Source organism: Argopecten irradians, chromosome 2 (genome assembly GCF_041381155.1).
Source record: "Argopecten irradians isolate NY chromosome 2, Ai_NY, whole genome shotgun sequence".
Lineage (NCBI taxonomy): Eukaryota > Metazoa > Mollusca > Bivalvia > Pectinida > Pectinidae > Argopecten > Argopecten irradians.
The window spans coordinates 20,539,418-20,556,095 of record NC_091135.1 but is presented as its reverse complement, the minus strand read 5'-3'; the positions used below and the strand labels follow the sequence as shown (position 1 = coordinate 20,556,095).

Here is a 16,678-nt window from a genome sequence, read left to right as displayed (position 1 = left end):
ACAATTGTTTTTAAACTTTGCGATTCATTAGTCAATCAAAGAATAAATATTATCTTCCAACAAATGAATTATATGAACACATATAAATGGAAAAAATAAAATTGATATATATCTATATAACAAGTCAAATCTGGACAAGAAAAGGCCTGTGCTTCATAAAGGTCAAAGGTCATATGCTCTTCCAAAGCTCATAAAATGACCTCATATCCATAGCAACGGTAAATGTCACAACCCTATTTCTATCATAACATATGTATATATAGACATCTTCTTAGATAAAATATTCATAACAAATCTGAATAGCATCAAAATGGATGCCTCTTCAAAGGCAGTGGGTCAAAGATCAACATGGGTCAAAGTTCAACATCAACAGATATAACAAGTTAAAACATTACAAGGAACTGGATCTTTTAGAGTCGAAGTTCCAGGGGGAATGAGTACCTTTGGCAATATGAGAACAGCTCTTGGGGTGAATAAATGTTACATTTTAGGATGGTAAATAAGTTCTAAAAATGAGTGGCAATTGTTTGTTAAAGATATTGCATAAACCACTTTCTAAGAAAAAACAATATTCAATACCTTTTTACTAAACAAACATTTGTCCCTGTTGCTGTGTTTATTCCCCCAGAAAATTTCAATTCTAAAGACGAGTTCTTTATATAATAATAATGTCTTGCACATTCCATGCTTTTGAATGCATTCTAGCACACAAACTCAATCAAGCATGGCTATTGCATTCATTATGTATGTTATGATGATAAATATGCAACAAATACAACTATCAACATATCAACCTGGTTAGAGACTCAGCGTAATTATTAATATGTCAAGGTAAGCTAATTATAAATCATCACAAAATAAATTCTATCAAAATTATATCAAATCAAATCGGACACTATATAAATAGATTCTAAGTGATCAAACACAGCATGATTATTACATGTTATCACAAAAAGATGCTATAAATAGATTATAGATAGTCACGCAGCAAGAAGCTGGTGACAGCGACACCTATTGGTAGTAAGAGATAACGTATTCGACGTAAACCTTGTGCTTCCTCTCCGGCGTTCTCCTGGACCAGATTGTGCTGTCGTTGGATTTCAGCTCGAAGTGACGTCGCCTCATGATGTACGGTTTCAAGGTCACCCAGCTTGTTTCGTGTTGTTTCAAGGTCAAGGACAAGAGCCTCTTTCTGTTCCTCTAGGTCCTGTATTCGCTGTTCTAACATTTCGCGTTCCGCACTGTAACCTTCTATCAACCCTGTAAATACAAATTTGGTTTTAGTCAACAACAAGTGTATGTCTTGGATGAAGAAAAGCTTCCTTTTGGCTTTTGAACCTGAAGTCGTACCATTATTTCCCCAAGCCTAAATTTTTATGCTAGTTGCTACATATCTTTTTTATTACATTTCTGAGGTATTCTTAAAACCCATTTACTTTCCAAGAAAAGACAAATTGCTGTACATGTATACATAATGAAAGAAAATTCCTTAGAAGATAAAACTTTTAAGCCCGATTCCCATATCTGGTGTACTGACACAAAATGTTAAGGTACATAATGGTAAAAAACAGTGGACCGTTGTAACATTTGAAAATGTTAATTGAAAAGGTTAATTAAAGCACAGACACCAATCCAAATGTAACTTACCTTCCGCTTTATGTAACTCAAGGGCAAGGAACTCCTTAGCCTCGACCTGTTCCCGAAGTCGGTCTTCCATCTCCTGACATCGAGACTCAAGGGACTGGGACTCCTGTTGGCCGGACGACAGGGTGGAGACAAGGTCATTCTGGGTGCGGCGTGCATCGGTCAGCTGACGAGTCGTGTCCTCGATCATATCTAGGAGACGTGTCACTGATCCCTGGAGTCTCTGACTAGCATCTGTCATAGAAAATACTTCAATGTTGTACTGATTATAGAAAATAAAGTAATATTTCTTAAAATATGAAGCTTATTTTTAGGCTGGTATATCAGGCTAATATAAAGAGGGAGCTTTAAGTACTGTCATTATCTAGAGCCCCAACTCTGAATAAAGTCCACCTGCTTAGTACGACCACTTTACTAGGATCCCAAATGACCAATTTCAACCTGTTTATCAAGAACACCTGGCTATAAAGACAATTTCTCCCTCTCACTTGAGTGGTCTTTATAGACAGGTTTGATTATAAATGGTCTCTCTCATGTAAAGAGGGAAGGAAATCAATACAAAGTACATAATGCTTAGATTTGGAAAAAAACCCTAATTAGATAGAGTAGAAGACAATTCAGATACCTGATGGACTAATTCATTGATAATTAAAAAGAAATTCAAGATAGTCTAATTATTTACTTTCATGTTTTAAGTTCATATAAGCCTATTGCCTAACAAATATCACAAAGAGTAGTTAATCTGATACTGACAAATTGACCTTTTGGCTGTATATGATTGGAAAAATCACTACAAAGTAACAAAAACCTTTCATTTTTAACATTTTTGAGGCTACATATTGGTATGTATTTATTCTGTATAATCAGAAAATGCAACTAGATGTAGATGTCAATATAAATGTCAGTTTTTTATAATGCTTAATATACTCAGTGAAAGTCAAAATAAAAATAACAAATGTTTAAAACGTCAGCATCTTTTGAGGATTTAAACACTAATACTGCTGTACTGAAATTCAATACACATCAGTGTAGTGTATGAACAGCCACTTGTGAGTGTGTGTGCACGTACACAGCTGTTGGACATATGTACAGACATACCAGTCTGTCACAGCCAAACCCTTGTTCATTTCTTATCTGATGTAACGACTTTACAACAAAGTTTTATTTTAAATCTGGAGAAGACTGTTAAGGGATAAGGTAAAAAATGCATTTTAATATTGAACCTGTGCTGTTGTTTTCTATAAAACATGTCTATAATCTACATTCAGGAAAGAAATACATGATCACATCTCAGGAAATGGGTTTATTCAGTATATATATAAACAAGGTTTGATAAACAGTCATTTAAATATAATAAGATAGGTCCTGAGAAATTTTAAACAAAGTCTAACTTCAGTTATACAAAATTTAAACTTTCAGTTTTGCTTCTAGTTTTAACTCAAAATAAACACAAAACATATTTCAAAATATTTTAAGTTTGATCACCTTATTTTTCATAATATGACTAATCAATTAATCATGATAGATTATTTATCTGTAAGTGAATGTTATTGAAAACATGTTGATTATTTGGCTAAAAAAGCACATGTCCTAATATGCTGACAAAACAATTGTTGAAACATATGACAAACCTTAAATTTAAAACATGTCACAAAATATGACAATAACGTAAATAATAGAACTCATAATTACTTATGTAATTAGAATACACAGCTGGTTTGCCAAGGCTGCCGATAAAATCCAGTTTTTGTTCATAACACAAATTTGAAACTGGCGTCTCCATCAGGATGAATCATAGACATGGGTGACATTTAGGAAATGGAAACTTCAACTGCTGAAATTAGCATCCTGCACTGACAGTCAGGGGCCAGATAAGGGGGGATAATGTTGTTGGTTTTTTTCATTTTTTTCTGGGGCCAAAAAGGGGTAATCATAAATTTCTGACAGGTTTGGAAAAGAAACTATCAATTTGATAATTCCAAAAGTAATATAAAGTTTTTGTTTTCAGTAATTGAATTCCAATCAATTTAATCTTCTTTATATAAAGCTGTTATTTTTGTTTTGCTTTTATTTCAAGTTAAAGTAATTTTCAGCTCTAAAGATTTGCTAGCCTTTTGTAAGATTTAAATCTACTTTAGATAGATATTTTTTATTCTAAAATCCTTTATCACACCTTGATTTTTGGAAATAATGAATATTTTCCTTTTTATTTTTGCTCTACATTTTCTCCCATAAGATAACTAAATTGCATCTTAATGCTACCTTCATTTTACCAACATGTATATACACACTATACACATATATGTGAGACAATAACTGAAATGTGATCACTGCAAACATAGAAATAAAGTACATGCAGATGTTTTAAGTGATAATAATCTTATTCCATTTGTAACAAAAGTAAACAGAATCTGACAATCGAACCAAACCACCACATTTATCCTTGTGAAGGTGACAAAAGCCAAGATATGAAATTCTTCATGTGAATGTAATACTTTAATTTTTATCCTTAATTTTATAAAGAAGGAAAAGTGATCAATAAATAACACAATGTGAGGCCAATATCAGAAAGGTCACCAACCTATGATGAAATTTTTCACCCAGACGTAATCTACATGAATATTTGAAAAATAAAATTAATTACATAATTATTTGAATTTTAACTCCAATTTTACTGAATGTTAATGAATTGAAGAATACACATAAGTGATTAAACCTGAACTCTGCTGGAGACTTTCTAACAATGATGTTTTAGTCCATTTGATTTGGTAATCCAAAATTGTTGACTTTTATACACAAAATTACAGTGAAATTGTACAAAATTCTTTGTTAATTCAGCTCCTTGCAAATACACTAGCATGAAGTTTTGAAATAAAAATGTTCAGAGAATGAATATTTTGACCTGTTGAATATGCATGAACGTTATAGACTTGTTAATAATATTATTCACAATGGGTCAGACTTTGATCTATGAAGACAAACCAGCAGGTATCGGGTATTTTGTCTGGATATATCTATATTAGCATAAACCCTTAATATGATAGTCAAACTCTTATAATAGAAGTCTAGATTAAGCTTAAATTGACCCCCGACTTATTATGAATATGTATGAGAAGTATATTGACTCCCTACTCATTATGAATATGTATGAGAAGTTAATTGACCCCTACTCATTATGAATATGTATGAGAAGCATAGCTCTACCTACCTGTGAGAAGCTCCTCCCCTTCTGAGTCGAGGAAGATACTTTCACAGAGTCGCTGAGATAGATCCAAGCCTTCGTCGTTTGATAAGATGGACGTTTCCTGAGGAACATCTCCACTATCATGGAACTCTCCACCTTAAATATAACATAATATATGTTAATAGGTAACTGCATCCCCTCTATAGAACAAAATATATCTGTATTACATAAACCCCTCATAGACAATCATAAAAGTACACAATGGGATGGACATGGAGTAACATTATATTAAGTAGTCTTACCTTCAGCTCCTTCTGGACCTCCTAAACTTTGTTCTGCTGACCGCGGAGACTTGGACCCAGAATGGCCAGATTGGTCACCTGTCTCAGTAACAATCTTAGACAACTTCTTTCCAACTGATTCCTCAACACTCATGAATGTCTTGACGGCATCAGATAGCAGCTGCATCAAGTGTTCATTGGTTTGTTGTATTGAATCTCTGTAAGAAATTGAAATTTGAAACGATCAGAACTCATCAATTTCGAGACTTCCTGGACTTGGTTCTTTTGCAATTTTTGATAGGAAAAATATACTTAAAGAAGGATTTTTTTGGCATTTTTAGTTCCAAGAAAAGAACCTGTACAAATACATTTGCACACAGATTACAGGTTCCTATAGAGTAAATTTTAATCAAAGTTTTCACAGTATTGATTTTAACATTAACACAATCGGAATGTGTACCTTTTCATAAATGTTATTTCAGAAGCACCCACCCAAAGATCTAGGAATTAGGTTAACTTCACAGGCTAATATAAGGCTTCTACCTTAACTTATTTATTGGATTTGTAAAGGGACATGAATAAGACTTCTGGTGTAAATAGTTAGGACACCAAACATCCATTTAACATACCTTTCTTTATTAACACGAGATACATCCTGTCGCAGCAGTTCTTCCAGATTCTGACCTTCTTGAGCCTCTCGTTCTCGTCGTAACAGAAGTAAATTGGCCTCCTCCGTCTGGTTCTTCAAATGTCCATTCAAGATCTGTATCTCTGCCTCCAACTAAAGAGGCAAAAACAAAATTGCTCATCAAAACTATGATTTGAAACTTTCCATTTCTAAAATGAAGATTGCAATTTGCATTAAATGCAAGAAAAACTTGCTTATCAAAAGATTTTCTAAATATGAAATTAAGATATAGGAAAGAATTGAGTATCAGATTTAAATTTACCAGATATAAAGAAAAGTTCTTTCTGACCTGTTTGATTTTCTCATCCTTTTCCTTCACTTCCATCAATAGTGTCTCGTGGAAGTCTGCCGATTGTGACCCTGTAGAAGATCCAGTTGTAGATGTCGGTAATGTGAATCCAGCCAATGACTGAGTCTGTAACAAAATGTCGGCGGGGCTGGCACTACGATCAGCCTCACTTTCATCCTGCTCCTTCTCCTCTATCTGCTGTTCCTTGAGCTCCTCTGGGGGAGCCATGTTCTGGGCTGAACTTTGTTGTGGTATGATAAGTTGTTCTTCCAGCGGAGCGTCAGTCCGACCAGGAGAATCAATGGTCTCCTCCTCGGAGCTGAAGTCAGCGCTGTCTAGAGGGACATGGCCCATTCTGGCTCCAGGTCGCTCCTCCATTCCATTGTCTTCAGATTCACTGTCAAACCTCATAATTAATTCTTCTGATTTCAGGCTATCACGGTCACGGTCACTTAGCTGGAAAACAATTTCAATATTTACTTTATACAGGATCCCAACCTAGAGACTTGCATTAGTAAATCATCCAGTAAAATGTTCCACAAGAAAGACCAAAAACTTTTCTGTCTTCATTTATACATGTATTGTAGTATAGGAAAATTCAACCAACTCATAGATATGTGTTTACTGGTATATTACATACAAAGAACGTGACATATGAACTCACCGCCTCAGAGGTCGGACTAATCTGGGCCGGAGGTAATAGTGTCTCCATGGCTTCCGACCTATCAATTGACCTTTCACTGTCAAGGTCGCGGGGAGTACTTCGGGTGGGGACAGAATCTTCCCCAGATGAACCCTTCCTCTCCATACTTTCTGTCTGTTCTAGTTTAACCAAAGGTAGCTGTAAAAAAACATCTCATAAAATAATTCAGAATTGATAGTAACAGAAATAACCATCAGATACAAAAATGCATACAGCTTTAGTTGAAAATTGTATTTTATATGTATATAGTCATTGCTATCTTTTTAAAATTCATTTTCATTTTTGCTTGTGGTATGTACCATATTTTTGTATATCTGTTTAAGAAAGATAAAGTGAGTCTGTTAACAACCAGCTAATTAGGATATAGCAGTATTGATATACTAACTGAAATATCATACACATAATACAAAGTTACACCTAAAAAGCAGGAAGGCAATCCACATCCAGCTGTATTGGAGTAACAAGAAGGTACTGTAATTGTCTTACCTCAATCTAATACCACTTATGAGATAGATTCAGTTAAAATTATCTAATTAATTACAATGCTGTAAAGGTACCTACAGATTTTCAGCTTGGAGTGAAATCCAGCCGTAATTCCATAACGATACATAATTGTGTTGTAACTTTCTGAAGTTCACATCAATATCTAAATACTAAGCACTGGAGGATAATTGATCAGCACAAACTTGTCACGATATTGATGCCCGGCGTCTGTTTCATACCTGGTGTAACATGTGACAGTTGTGCACTCCAGGTATGATTCACAACCCAAAGGGACACACAGCTGAGAGTAGCCTCAGTGTCGATCAAGATTTGGATCCACTGTCCCCCCCTCCCTCATTTTATCATTTAAAATCAGAAACATGATTGTATGATTGTTAATGTTTGACAAACTACCTCTTACTTGATTAAATTTATCTCTTTCTATTTCAAAAGGATAATTTTTATTTCATGAGACATCTATATTGCAACAAATCTAATACTTATAGATAGATCAGCATATCTGTGAGTATTATCTAATCATAGTTCATAATATTCTATTCTTTGGTGTCAAGTATGTTAAAAAAGTACAAGTCAAGAGTCTTTCTTACAGACTACATAAGCCATTCTAATCCGTCATAATACAGCTATCTACAGTAGCATACTGACAGAGTGAATCTAGGGGAAGTAACTCTGATAGGTCAGAATGATTAATGAAAAATCAGTGGTTATGCAGTACTCGGCGAGCCTCATGCTGTAAGAGATCAGATATCTTTATATCTACTAAGCATGTCAATATACTCTCTTTTAAACAAGAAGTTCCAGTACTAGTTATCAATGTAAAATGTTTGAGATCTCTACTTCGTATCCTCCACAGCACTACGATAGCATACCCTACAGTGATAGGTACAACATCTGTAGCCACGGTGTACCATTCTGATTGGTAAATATCACAGGTATACACTCAGCAACAGGCTTATGTCCATAGAAACTGTTTTTTCCATTTTAAAGTACATGTATGTTCATAACTCAATGAAAACTATTTTTTAATCCTCCCTCATAAAAAGATTTCTTTTGAATGATATAATATTGCGAAAGTCTGCACTTTACATGGAAAATGAGTTTTCCTCACAGTAAATTTTACACATATTCTTCTACATACAGATATCATATATCTCAATTAAAAGAATCATTATGTTTTGAAAATTTTTAAAAGTGAAGTTGAAATTTTATTGTTGCTGTACAGGAATTACTATATGTCATATGGTGACCATGTGTTGAAGTATTAAAGATATAAAATTGTTTTCAAAGGAAAAACAATAGGTTTATGTAATACAATGACATATCTAATTAAGTATCTTTTTTTAATTGTATTTCTTTGTTAAATAATCAACATACAGGTAATATATAAATATAAAAAAAAAACAAAAAAAACAACAAAACATTTATACATATGTCAACTTCTAAAGCCAGATATAAGTAAAAATCAATATCTTTACATCCAACATCTGTTGTATTTTATTGATTTGGGAATATATACCTTTGTGAAAGTATTTTGATGATTTTATAATTTCTTCACTAACACATAACCAGCTGTGATGACTCACAAACAGAAACTCCATCTGTAATTTTGGATTTTATCATTTAAAATGTAAAGAAAAGAAATGCTTTCATTCCAGTTCAAGCTGACATTTCTCATCAGTCGGATGATAGCATGACGTAATGCTTCATAAAAAATTTCATAACTACGTAAACAAATTAGACATCAAGTTTAAGTGTCATATTACAATGCTTTGATGTGTACTTTGTGCTTAGAACTTACCCTTGGCACTGCAAAGACAGGGGAGACAACTCCAGCCAGTTCCATGGTCCCAGTGTCTACTGTAAGGTGTCCATCTAAACGTGTCATCAACTGGTTTATCTCCCCCTGAAATAATACAACCATTCGGTCTTTATCTCAAATACAGACTTATATACAGCTATTGTATTGTATATTAATTAAAGAGACAATGAAAATTTTGGTTTTTTGATGGGGGGGGGGGGATTTTTTTTTTTTTTTTTTTTTTTTAAACTTTCTTAATCAAATTAATAACTATCCACATATTATGTTAATAATTTTTTAATTGATAAAAGATGTGTGATGAAAAGCCAAAGAGCTTTAATGAAAAGAAAAACAATGATGCATTGACACTTCAATATAATCTAGAAACAATTTTCCTGTACTAAAATTTCATACCACTAATAGATGAATATAAATTCAATGTGTGACCTACCGAATATTTATCTTCTAGTTCCTTGATTTTGGCATCATAATGTGATTCTAGAGAAGCTAATTCTTCCCTGTGTTTCTCGTTCAAACTCTCGGTTATTTTGGCAACATCTATAGACACAGGGCCTGAGGGCTGCTGTTGGGACTCTGAAGGTACGGACTCTGATGAAGAATTAATAAGTTCCTGTTGTAGTTTTGACATCTCTTCAAGATGAAGCTGTTCTATTTTTGACATCTCTTCAAGATGTAGCTGTTCTAAGTCATGCAGACGAGTCTCAAACTCATCTTGAAGTGTTTTACGACAGTCAGCAATGTCATTCTCATGTTGTGATTGAAGATCATCCAGTTCTTGTGTTGCATTTCTATCATTCGAGCCTGCAGGGAGTAAAAAATATCTGATATAGCTAGTCTATAATACAAACAGACACTATGTTTTATTTATTTTTTATTTATTTATTTTACTAATTTTTATCTATCTATCTATTTATTCATTTTCCAATTCAACAGACTGTGGTCTACTTACAATGTTTAATGTTATAATTTTACTGATAGATTGACCATAAATATAAGTTCCAATTTCAGTCACAGAATTATGATTCTCAAAAAGTGAAAAAGATATTAAGATTGAATTCTATGTAAAAACAGTAAGCAGTAAAGCAAAATGAATATTGACTGACCTGTTCTGATTCCAGAGTCTCGTCGAATTCTTGCTGCATCAGAGTCTTGGCCATTTCCAGTTCTGTGTCGATTCGGTCCCTAACAATATCAGCCACCTCCGGGGCATCTCCACTTCGTACACCTAATACAGTAAAAACAGTTATCTTTACTGGTTTTTATTAAAATTGTTAATTTGCCTAGAGAAATGCCTTTTGAACCTTGAACTTGAGACCTCCAAAAAAGATATTATCATAACTTCTTTTAATCAATCTTGAAGAGTACATGGAAGCCTATTATCTAATCAATAAATAATTCTAAACATTATTCTTCATATGCTTTTTACTCCCCCACTCCAAGCATTAAAACCAATAACTAAAGTAGTTTACACATGTGTCTTTAAGATTTCAATAAATCAACAGTGTAAAAGAAGCTAAGCTGTGTAATTAAGTTTGAATTGTTTTGGTTAAAAACTGATCTCTATAGAGGCTTAACTTCTCCAATGAAAATTTAAATATTATTATTTTTACTTACTTTCAATTAAGCTTTCGTATTTCTCCTCAATTTCATTGATCTTCTTTCGATGTTCATTAACAAGATCATCTTTTTCCGTTTCGAAACTTTCTTGTAGCTCAAGTCTTAGTAAATCCATTTTTTCCTCAAACTCTCTACGAATTTCAGACACATTTTCTTCATATTCTTTCTGATACTCATGCCGCATCTTATCAACATCTCCACTTGTCCGAGACGGCAATTCGATATCTTTTAATTTATTCTCATAATTTGTTTTCATTTCATTGAGTTTCTGTTCCAAACTAGAATTTTCTAATCTAACATCCTCTAACTGCTCTTTAAGAGCTTCAGTGTCTTTTTCGTACTCATAGTTTTCTGCCATGACCTGTCGTAACCGATCATCTAGTGCCCCTATTTTCTGTTCATACTCGGCCCGTAAAAAGGACAGAGTATCCTCTTTTGCCCTAGAGATTTCCTTAAATAGTCCCGCCACCGTTTCAGAATCTGTGTCTTGTGTTGTGTCCTGAGTGGTATCCTGTATAGACTCAGCCTCCTCACTTCCTTGGGTTATATCCTGTGAAACAGAATCTTCCTCAGTCTCATACGACATTGCACTACCCGCCTCTGGTGAAATCCTGCCGCCTCTTGGCGTACATGTTTCGGATTCTCTATCACTCTCAATTGAATCATCTGACTCCTGTCGACGGGAAGGAATTCTATCACTAGAAACATCCACGACAGTACTTGCTTTTGAGCTTCCCTCTTCTATATCAACATTAGAATCAACAACATCTGACTGGACTTCCTGCGACACAACAGATCCTTTTTCTGTGCCCGTATCTTTATCTTCAACATCAGGTGTGGCTTCTGAAGCCCGTGTTTTAATGTCTAATAACTTTTCATCAAAATCTGTTTGAAGTTGCTGGATTTTATCCTCATAACTTTTGCTAATTTCCTTGATTTTCTCTTCATGATCGAATGCTAAATCTGCTGCCTGTCTTTTGAGCTCAATCTCTAACTGAACTTTGAACTCTGACTGAAGTGAGCCTACTTCTACGTGTTTTTCATGATCAAAGTCCTCATGTGCCCCTTCCAGTGCCTGAACATGTTGATGTTGTAGTTCCTCATACTGCTCCTCAAGTAGACGCTCCTGTTCTCGTGAAGCCTCCAATTCTGCCTGAATATCAATAAGTCTTGAGCTCATTTCGTCAATCTCTTTGGAATATCTTTTTTCTGACTCCATCATATCTTTAGCACATTTTTCTTCCACTTCACACTTTTCCTTTTCCAGAATGTGAATTTTATTGTCTTTGCCCTCCAGAATTTGCTTCATTTCGTCTAATTCTTTACACTTTTCAGTCAATTCCAGTTCAATGTCTGACAGACCAGTATCTCTCTTTTCATATTGAGCCTGGATTTCAGTAATTTGACTATGTAACGATTCAATAGCAGAATCTTTCTCCGCTAATTTTGATTCCAGTTCACTGACACGATCTAAGGCAGAAGGATCAAACGTTTCCTTATCACTAACCACATTTGTATCACTAGAAGATGATTCAGCTTCCTGTTGAACATGCCCAGAAGAAACTTCCTGTGTTAAAGACTTGAGTTGGTCGATCTGTTGCTGATGCTGCTGCCTTTCCTTGGCGAAGGATTCCTGGAGATCCACCAACTTCTGTTCATACACAGACTGTAAGATTTCTAACTCCTTGTTGTGTTGTTCTGTGACAGTTAGTCGCAGGGCTTCACCTAAAAACAAAATTAAATGAATTAAATTTCAGAGACATTTCATAGAAAAAAACTCATTTGTTACAAAAAAGTACCTACTGATTCTTCGAAACATCTGCATTTTATTGGAGAAACATCTGCATTTTATTGGACTGGCTAAGACAATTTCTACCTACTAAATAAGCTTGCCAAATATGCAGACAGAATATTCTACTTTGCAAAAACATACCATATACCCCTATAAAAAAGAAATGGTCTGAACCATTAAATGATACAGATTAGTCCACATCTGATTATAGGGAAAGAGGGGTTGTGATGTCTGGGGTTCACAATCAGATTATTTTATACTAATCAATTATGCATGTAGGTGATGCTCCAGTGTACAGATATAGATCATTGGATGTGGTTCTGGGCACTCAACTGAAGAAAAAGCTGCCCATTGATATATTAGGTCTCAAGGTCACATTGATCTCATCTCCTTGCCTTTAACAGGGTATCTCATCTCAAGAATTCAAAACCTCTTGTTTCAGCTAAGAATTAGTATTAATTTAAACTTTCATGAAACAACAACTAAAAATGTCATTGTGGTTCAATTAAACCTTGATTTCTAGAATTTTAGCCAATAAAATGAATGCCATAGCCAGAAATCTGAAAAACCAGACATCTTAAACAGAATTGTCATAGAGCTTACAGACTGACAAACTACAGAGCTTATACAACCGCCAATGAATAGAGTTTCAACAAAGGGCTCATAGACTATAACCCCATAGAAGCTCATTGGCTGACACTTAGAGAGAAACAAAAAAGTTCTAATACATACCCGTATATACTCCTATTGCCTTTGGTGAAAGAAATGTGAAAATGTACCTGTTTGGGATTCCACCTTGGTCTGGAAATCTTTGATTTTCTCCTCGTATGTTTTCTGCAGATCCTCCATATCATGCTGCATTTTTTCCACTTCCTGTGTGTGGGATGCCATTGTTTCTGCACGGAGAGCCAGAAGTTGTTCATACTCTGTAAGCATGGCAGCACGGAGAGTAACAATCTCCTCTCGCTGAGCCTCAAATGACAGTCGGACATCTATAACAGATCAATCGCCACAAATATGTCATACATATACTCGAGCAATTGACAAATATGTCATACATATACGCGAACAATTGACAAATACGTCATACATATACGCGAACAATTGACAAATATGTCGTACATATACACGAACAATTGACAAATATGTCATACATATACACGAACAATTGACAAATATGTCGTACATATACACGAACAATTGACAAATATGTCATACATATACACAACAATTGACAAATATGTCATACGTATACACGAACAATTGACAAATATGTCTTACATATACACGAACAATTGACAAATAAAAAGACAAATATGACATACGTATACACGAACAATTGACAAATATGTCTTACATATACGCGAACAATTGACAAATACGTCATACATATACGCGAACAATTGACAAATATGTCGTACATATACACGAACAATTGACAAATATGTCATACATATAAACGAACAATTGACAAATATGTCATACGTATACGCGAACAATTGACAAATATGTCATACATATACACGAACAATTGACAAATATGTCTTACATATACACAACAATTGACAACAGAAAGATTGAAGTTACACAACAATTGACAACAGAAATATACACAACAATTGACAACAGAAAGATTGAAGTTCAATGCAGGTTCCTTAACAAGCTATCAAACATTCACGTGTTTTTTTTTTTTCTAAATGTCATTTCCTTCAAAGGTAAATCAAAGTAACTACAAATTAATTGAGTTATTTCCCCTTCCAATGCAACTGAAACCTATCCTCCACCCACATGACCACCAAGAAGAAATACATGTATGTATTCACATCTATGGTGTATTTTACCAAATGGCCTTGTGGTTCTAAATGAACTAAAATAACTTCTAAATGAAAGGAAACATTTTGCTAAAATTTTACAGTTTTCACAACATTTTTCTGAATGTGCTTTTTTTGCACGATCAATGTGCTGCGAAATCGCGAAAGTATCATTTCTCCGAAAATAAACTGCTATACCGTGTATGTTTATTATTGATTACGGTATTTTATTTTTGTAGTAATAGTAATATTGAAAAAAGATTTTTCTAATTATGACATTTTAAAGTAGAATCATTTCCAAAATAGATTATTGAAAGAGTCTGAGGAATGTTTGTGAGGAGAATTTAATTTTTAGGACCACATTAACCACAAGAAACAAACAATCTTATAATGGTACCTTTTATGAGTACACATTTATGGTCACACACAACATTTTGCACTAAATGTTACTCTATTGAAATGAATTTTTATGATGTATTTATATATATATACTAGCCAGGACGTCATTTACATGCCTATGTAGGTAGTCAGTTGTATCAATATTGCCTACAGATGTGATAATATTTACTCATGTTTAATCTTGTTTTTATATCTCCTTAACGGCATGTCGACAACTATTATACTTTATTACTTTATTTGTATTTACTGACTATAAAGTTTAAGGGTTAGAAAATAAAATTACAACACAGCTGACCGAGTTAATGTGACATTATTTAAATGGATGAAATATTCTGTAAGGTATCTCTTTAATGTCCATATAGATAGTTGGAATATCATTGCATACATTCATTGCTGAACCCAGTTGAAGAGTTGAAAGACTAATTCCCTTTAATTCTCCATAGATAACTATCAAAGTGAACAGAGAATTCCCATTGACTATTGAAATGCCATTCAAAACGATGTAGCTTTAATAACATATTCTACGTCAAAATAGACAACTTCGGAATAAATTGAAAACATTATCACTTTTACAACAAGCATGAAAAACAGGAAAATGTTCAGCTCTGGTAGGTTAAAGATCTTTTTCAAATGACTTATTTTGTAAAGGTTGTAAGGTATAAAAGATCATATTATGTGTGTATGTAAACAGATTTAGACTTCACATTAGGTACACCAGACCATCAATACTTTGACGCTCTAGAAATATATTTATTTTTCCTTTTCATCAATTAAAAGTTAACTGAATATCAAAAATACTTTAGCTGCATGATTTATGCTTCTTTACTTGGCACAATTTCTATCAAATACATTTAATAAAATTAACTCAGCTTCATGTCAATGCATGAACAATTTAACACGAAAACAAAACTCTATTGAATGTATTTCATTTCTTTTTTGCTTATATCAGCAATATTGGTATCCATCAATAGTTCAGTTCGAGGTTCAATACAAACATACAGTACCGCAGAATTATAGGTTTCTTGGTCTAATTACATATGAAGAAGGAACGTAAAAAGAATTGGTTTTCATCCAAAAAAGGTGGAACTTTTTTTTGTAAACGATTTAAGTATGCAAATATAAAAGCAGATCTTTCAGCACGAAGGTGACATCTTTATAGAAAATCAAATTTAAAATCACCATACGAGTCAATTATTCAAATAGATTTTAACAATAAAATGTTGAACAACTTGTTTGACAAAATTGACTGCAAAGTTTAACTTGTATTTAAATGTCAAACACAGCACACCCACTTCAAACATATTTAAATATGTCTATTCATAAAACAGAATTCATTTATTTCAAAATTAAAATTTTCTTATTTATACAACTGAAGAGCCAGTATACCACCCTGAATAACACAAATACATACAAATCGTAAAGGCAGATAACTCCCAGCTGTTGTTTCTGGGGAACCATACAGCCTTAAAATCGAGAGTAAAATCTGAACAACAAAAGATATTTATTTTATATATTCTACAGTAAATCCTATTTACCTTCTACACTATCCAGCACTTTTTCACGCTCTTCCACCTGTTGATATTCCTCCCCAGTTACTGGCATGGAATGGATACTTTCTGTTTCTGTGTCCCCATCTGACTCTGTGGTTACAGCACCAGATTTCCTTTTCTTTTTTGGAGTGTGCCTTCTAATCTCGGCACCTTTTTCCAAATCCTCTGAAATTTTCTGCAAAAGAGATTACCCATAAAAATTTGATGGAAAATGAAAGTATTCAACAATCTTTTGTATCCAGTCTATTGAAAACCCTTAAATTTCAATACATTTACACATTTTCTTAACTTAAATCCAGAGGTCCAACGCTTAAATTGAAAATTATCAAACATAAGCTCATGATAAAATAACACTATGGCTCCAACATTACCTTTGTTTCTGTGTTTCCCATCTAGA

At 33.7% G+C, this 16,678-nt stretch overlaps 1 protein-coding gene across 1 annotated transcript in view; it reads right to left on the bottom strand.

The window, feature by feature from the left end:
- Window positions 1–16,678, bottom strand: part of LOC138314777 (A-kinase anchor protein 9-like) — a 118,351-nt gene that overhangs the window by 44,145 nt on the left and 57,528 nt on the right. Inside the window, 14 exon segments of the mRNA XM_069255309.1 lie at window positions 1,048–1,260; window positions 1,648–1,878; window positions 4,853–4,984; window positions 5,131–5,327; window positions 5,739–5,890; window positions 6,087–6,542; window positions 6,751–6,927; window positions 9,092–9,196; window positions 9,543–9,892; window positions 9,895–9,913; window positions 10,216–10,337; window positions 10,727–12,454; window positions 13,301–13,513; window positions 16,267–16,456. Of these exon segments, the coding sequence (XP_069111410.1) occupies window positions 1,048–1,260; window positions 1,648–1,878; window positions 4,853–4,984; window positions 5,131–5,327; window positions 5,739–5,890; window positions 6,087–6,542; window positions 6,751–6,927; window positions 9,092–9,196; window positions 9,543–9,892; window positions 9,895–9,913; window positions 10,216–10,337; window positions 10,727–12,454; window positions 13,301–13,513; window positions 16,267–16,456 (4,285 nt within the window).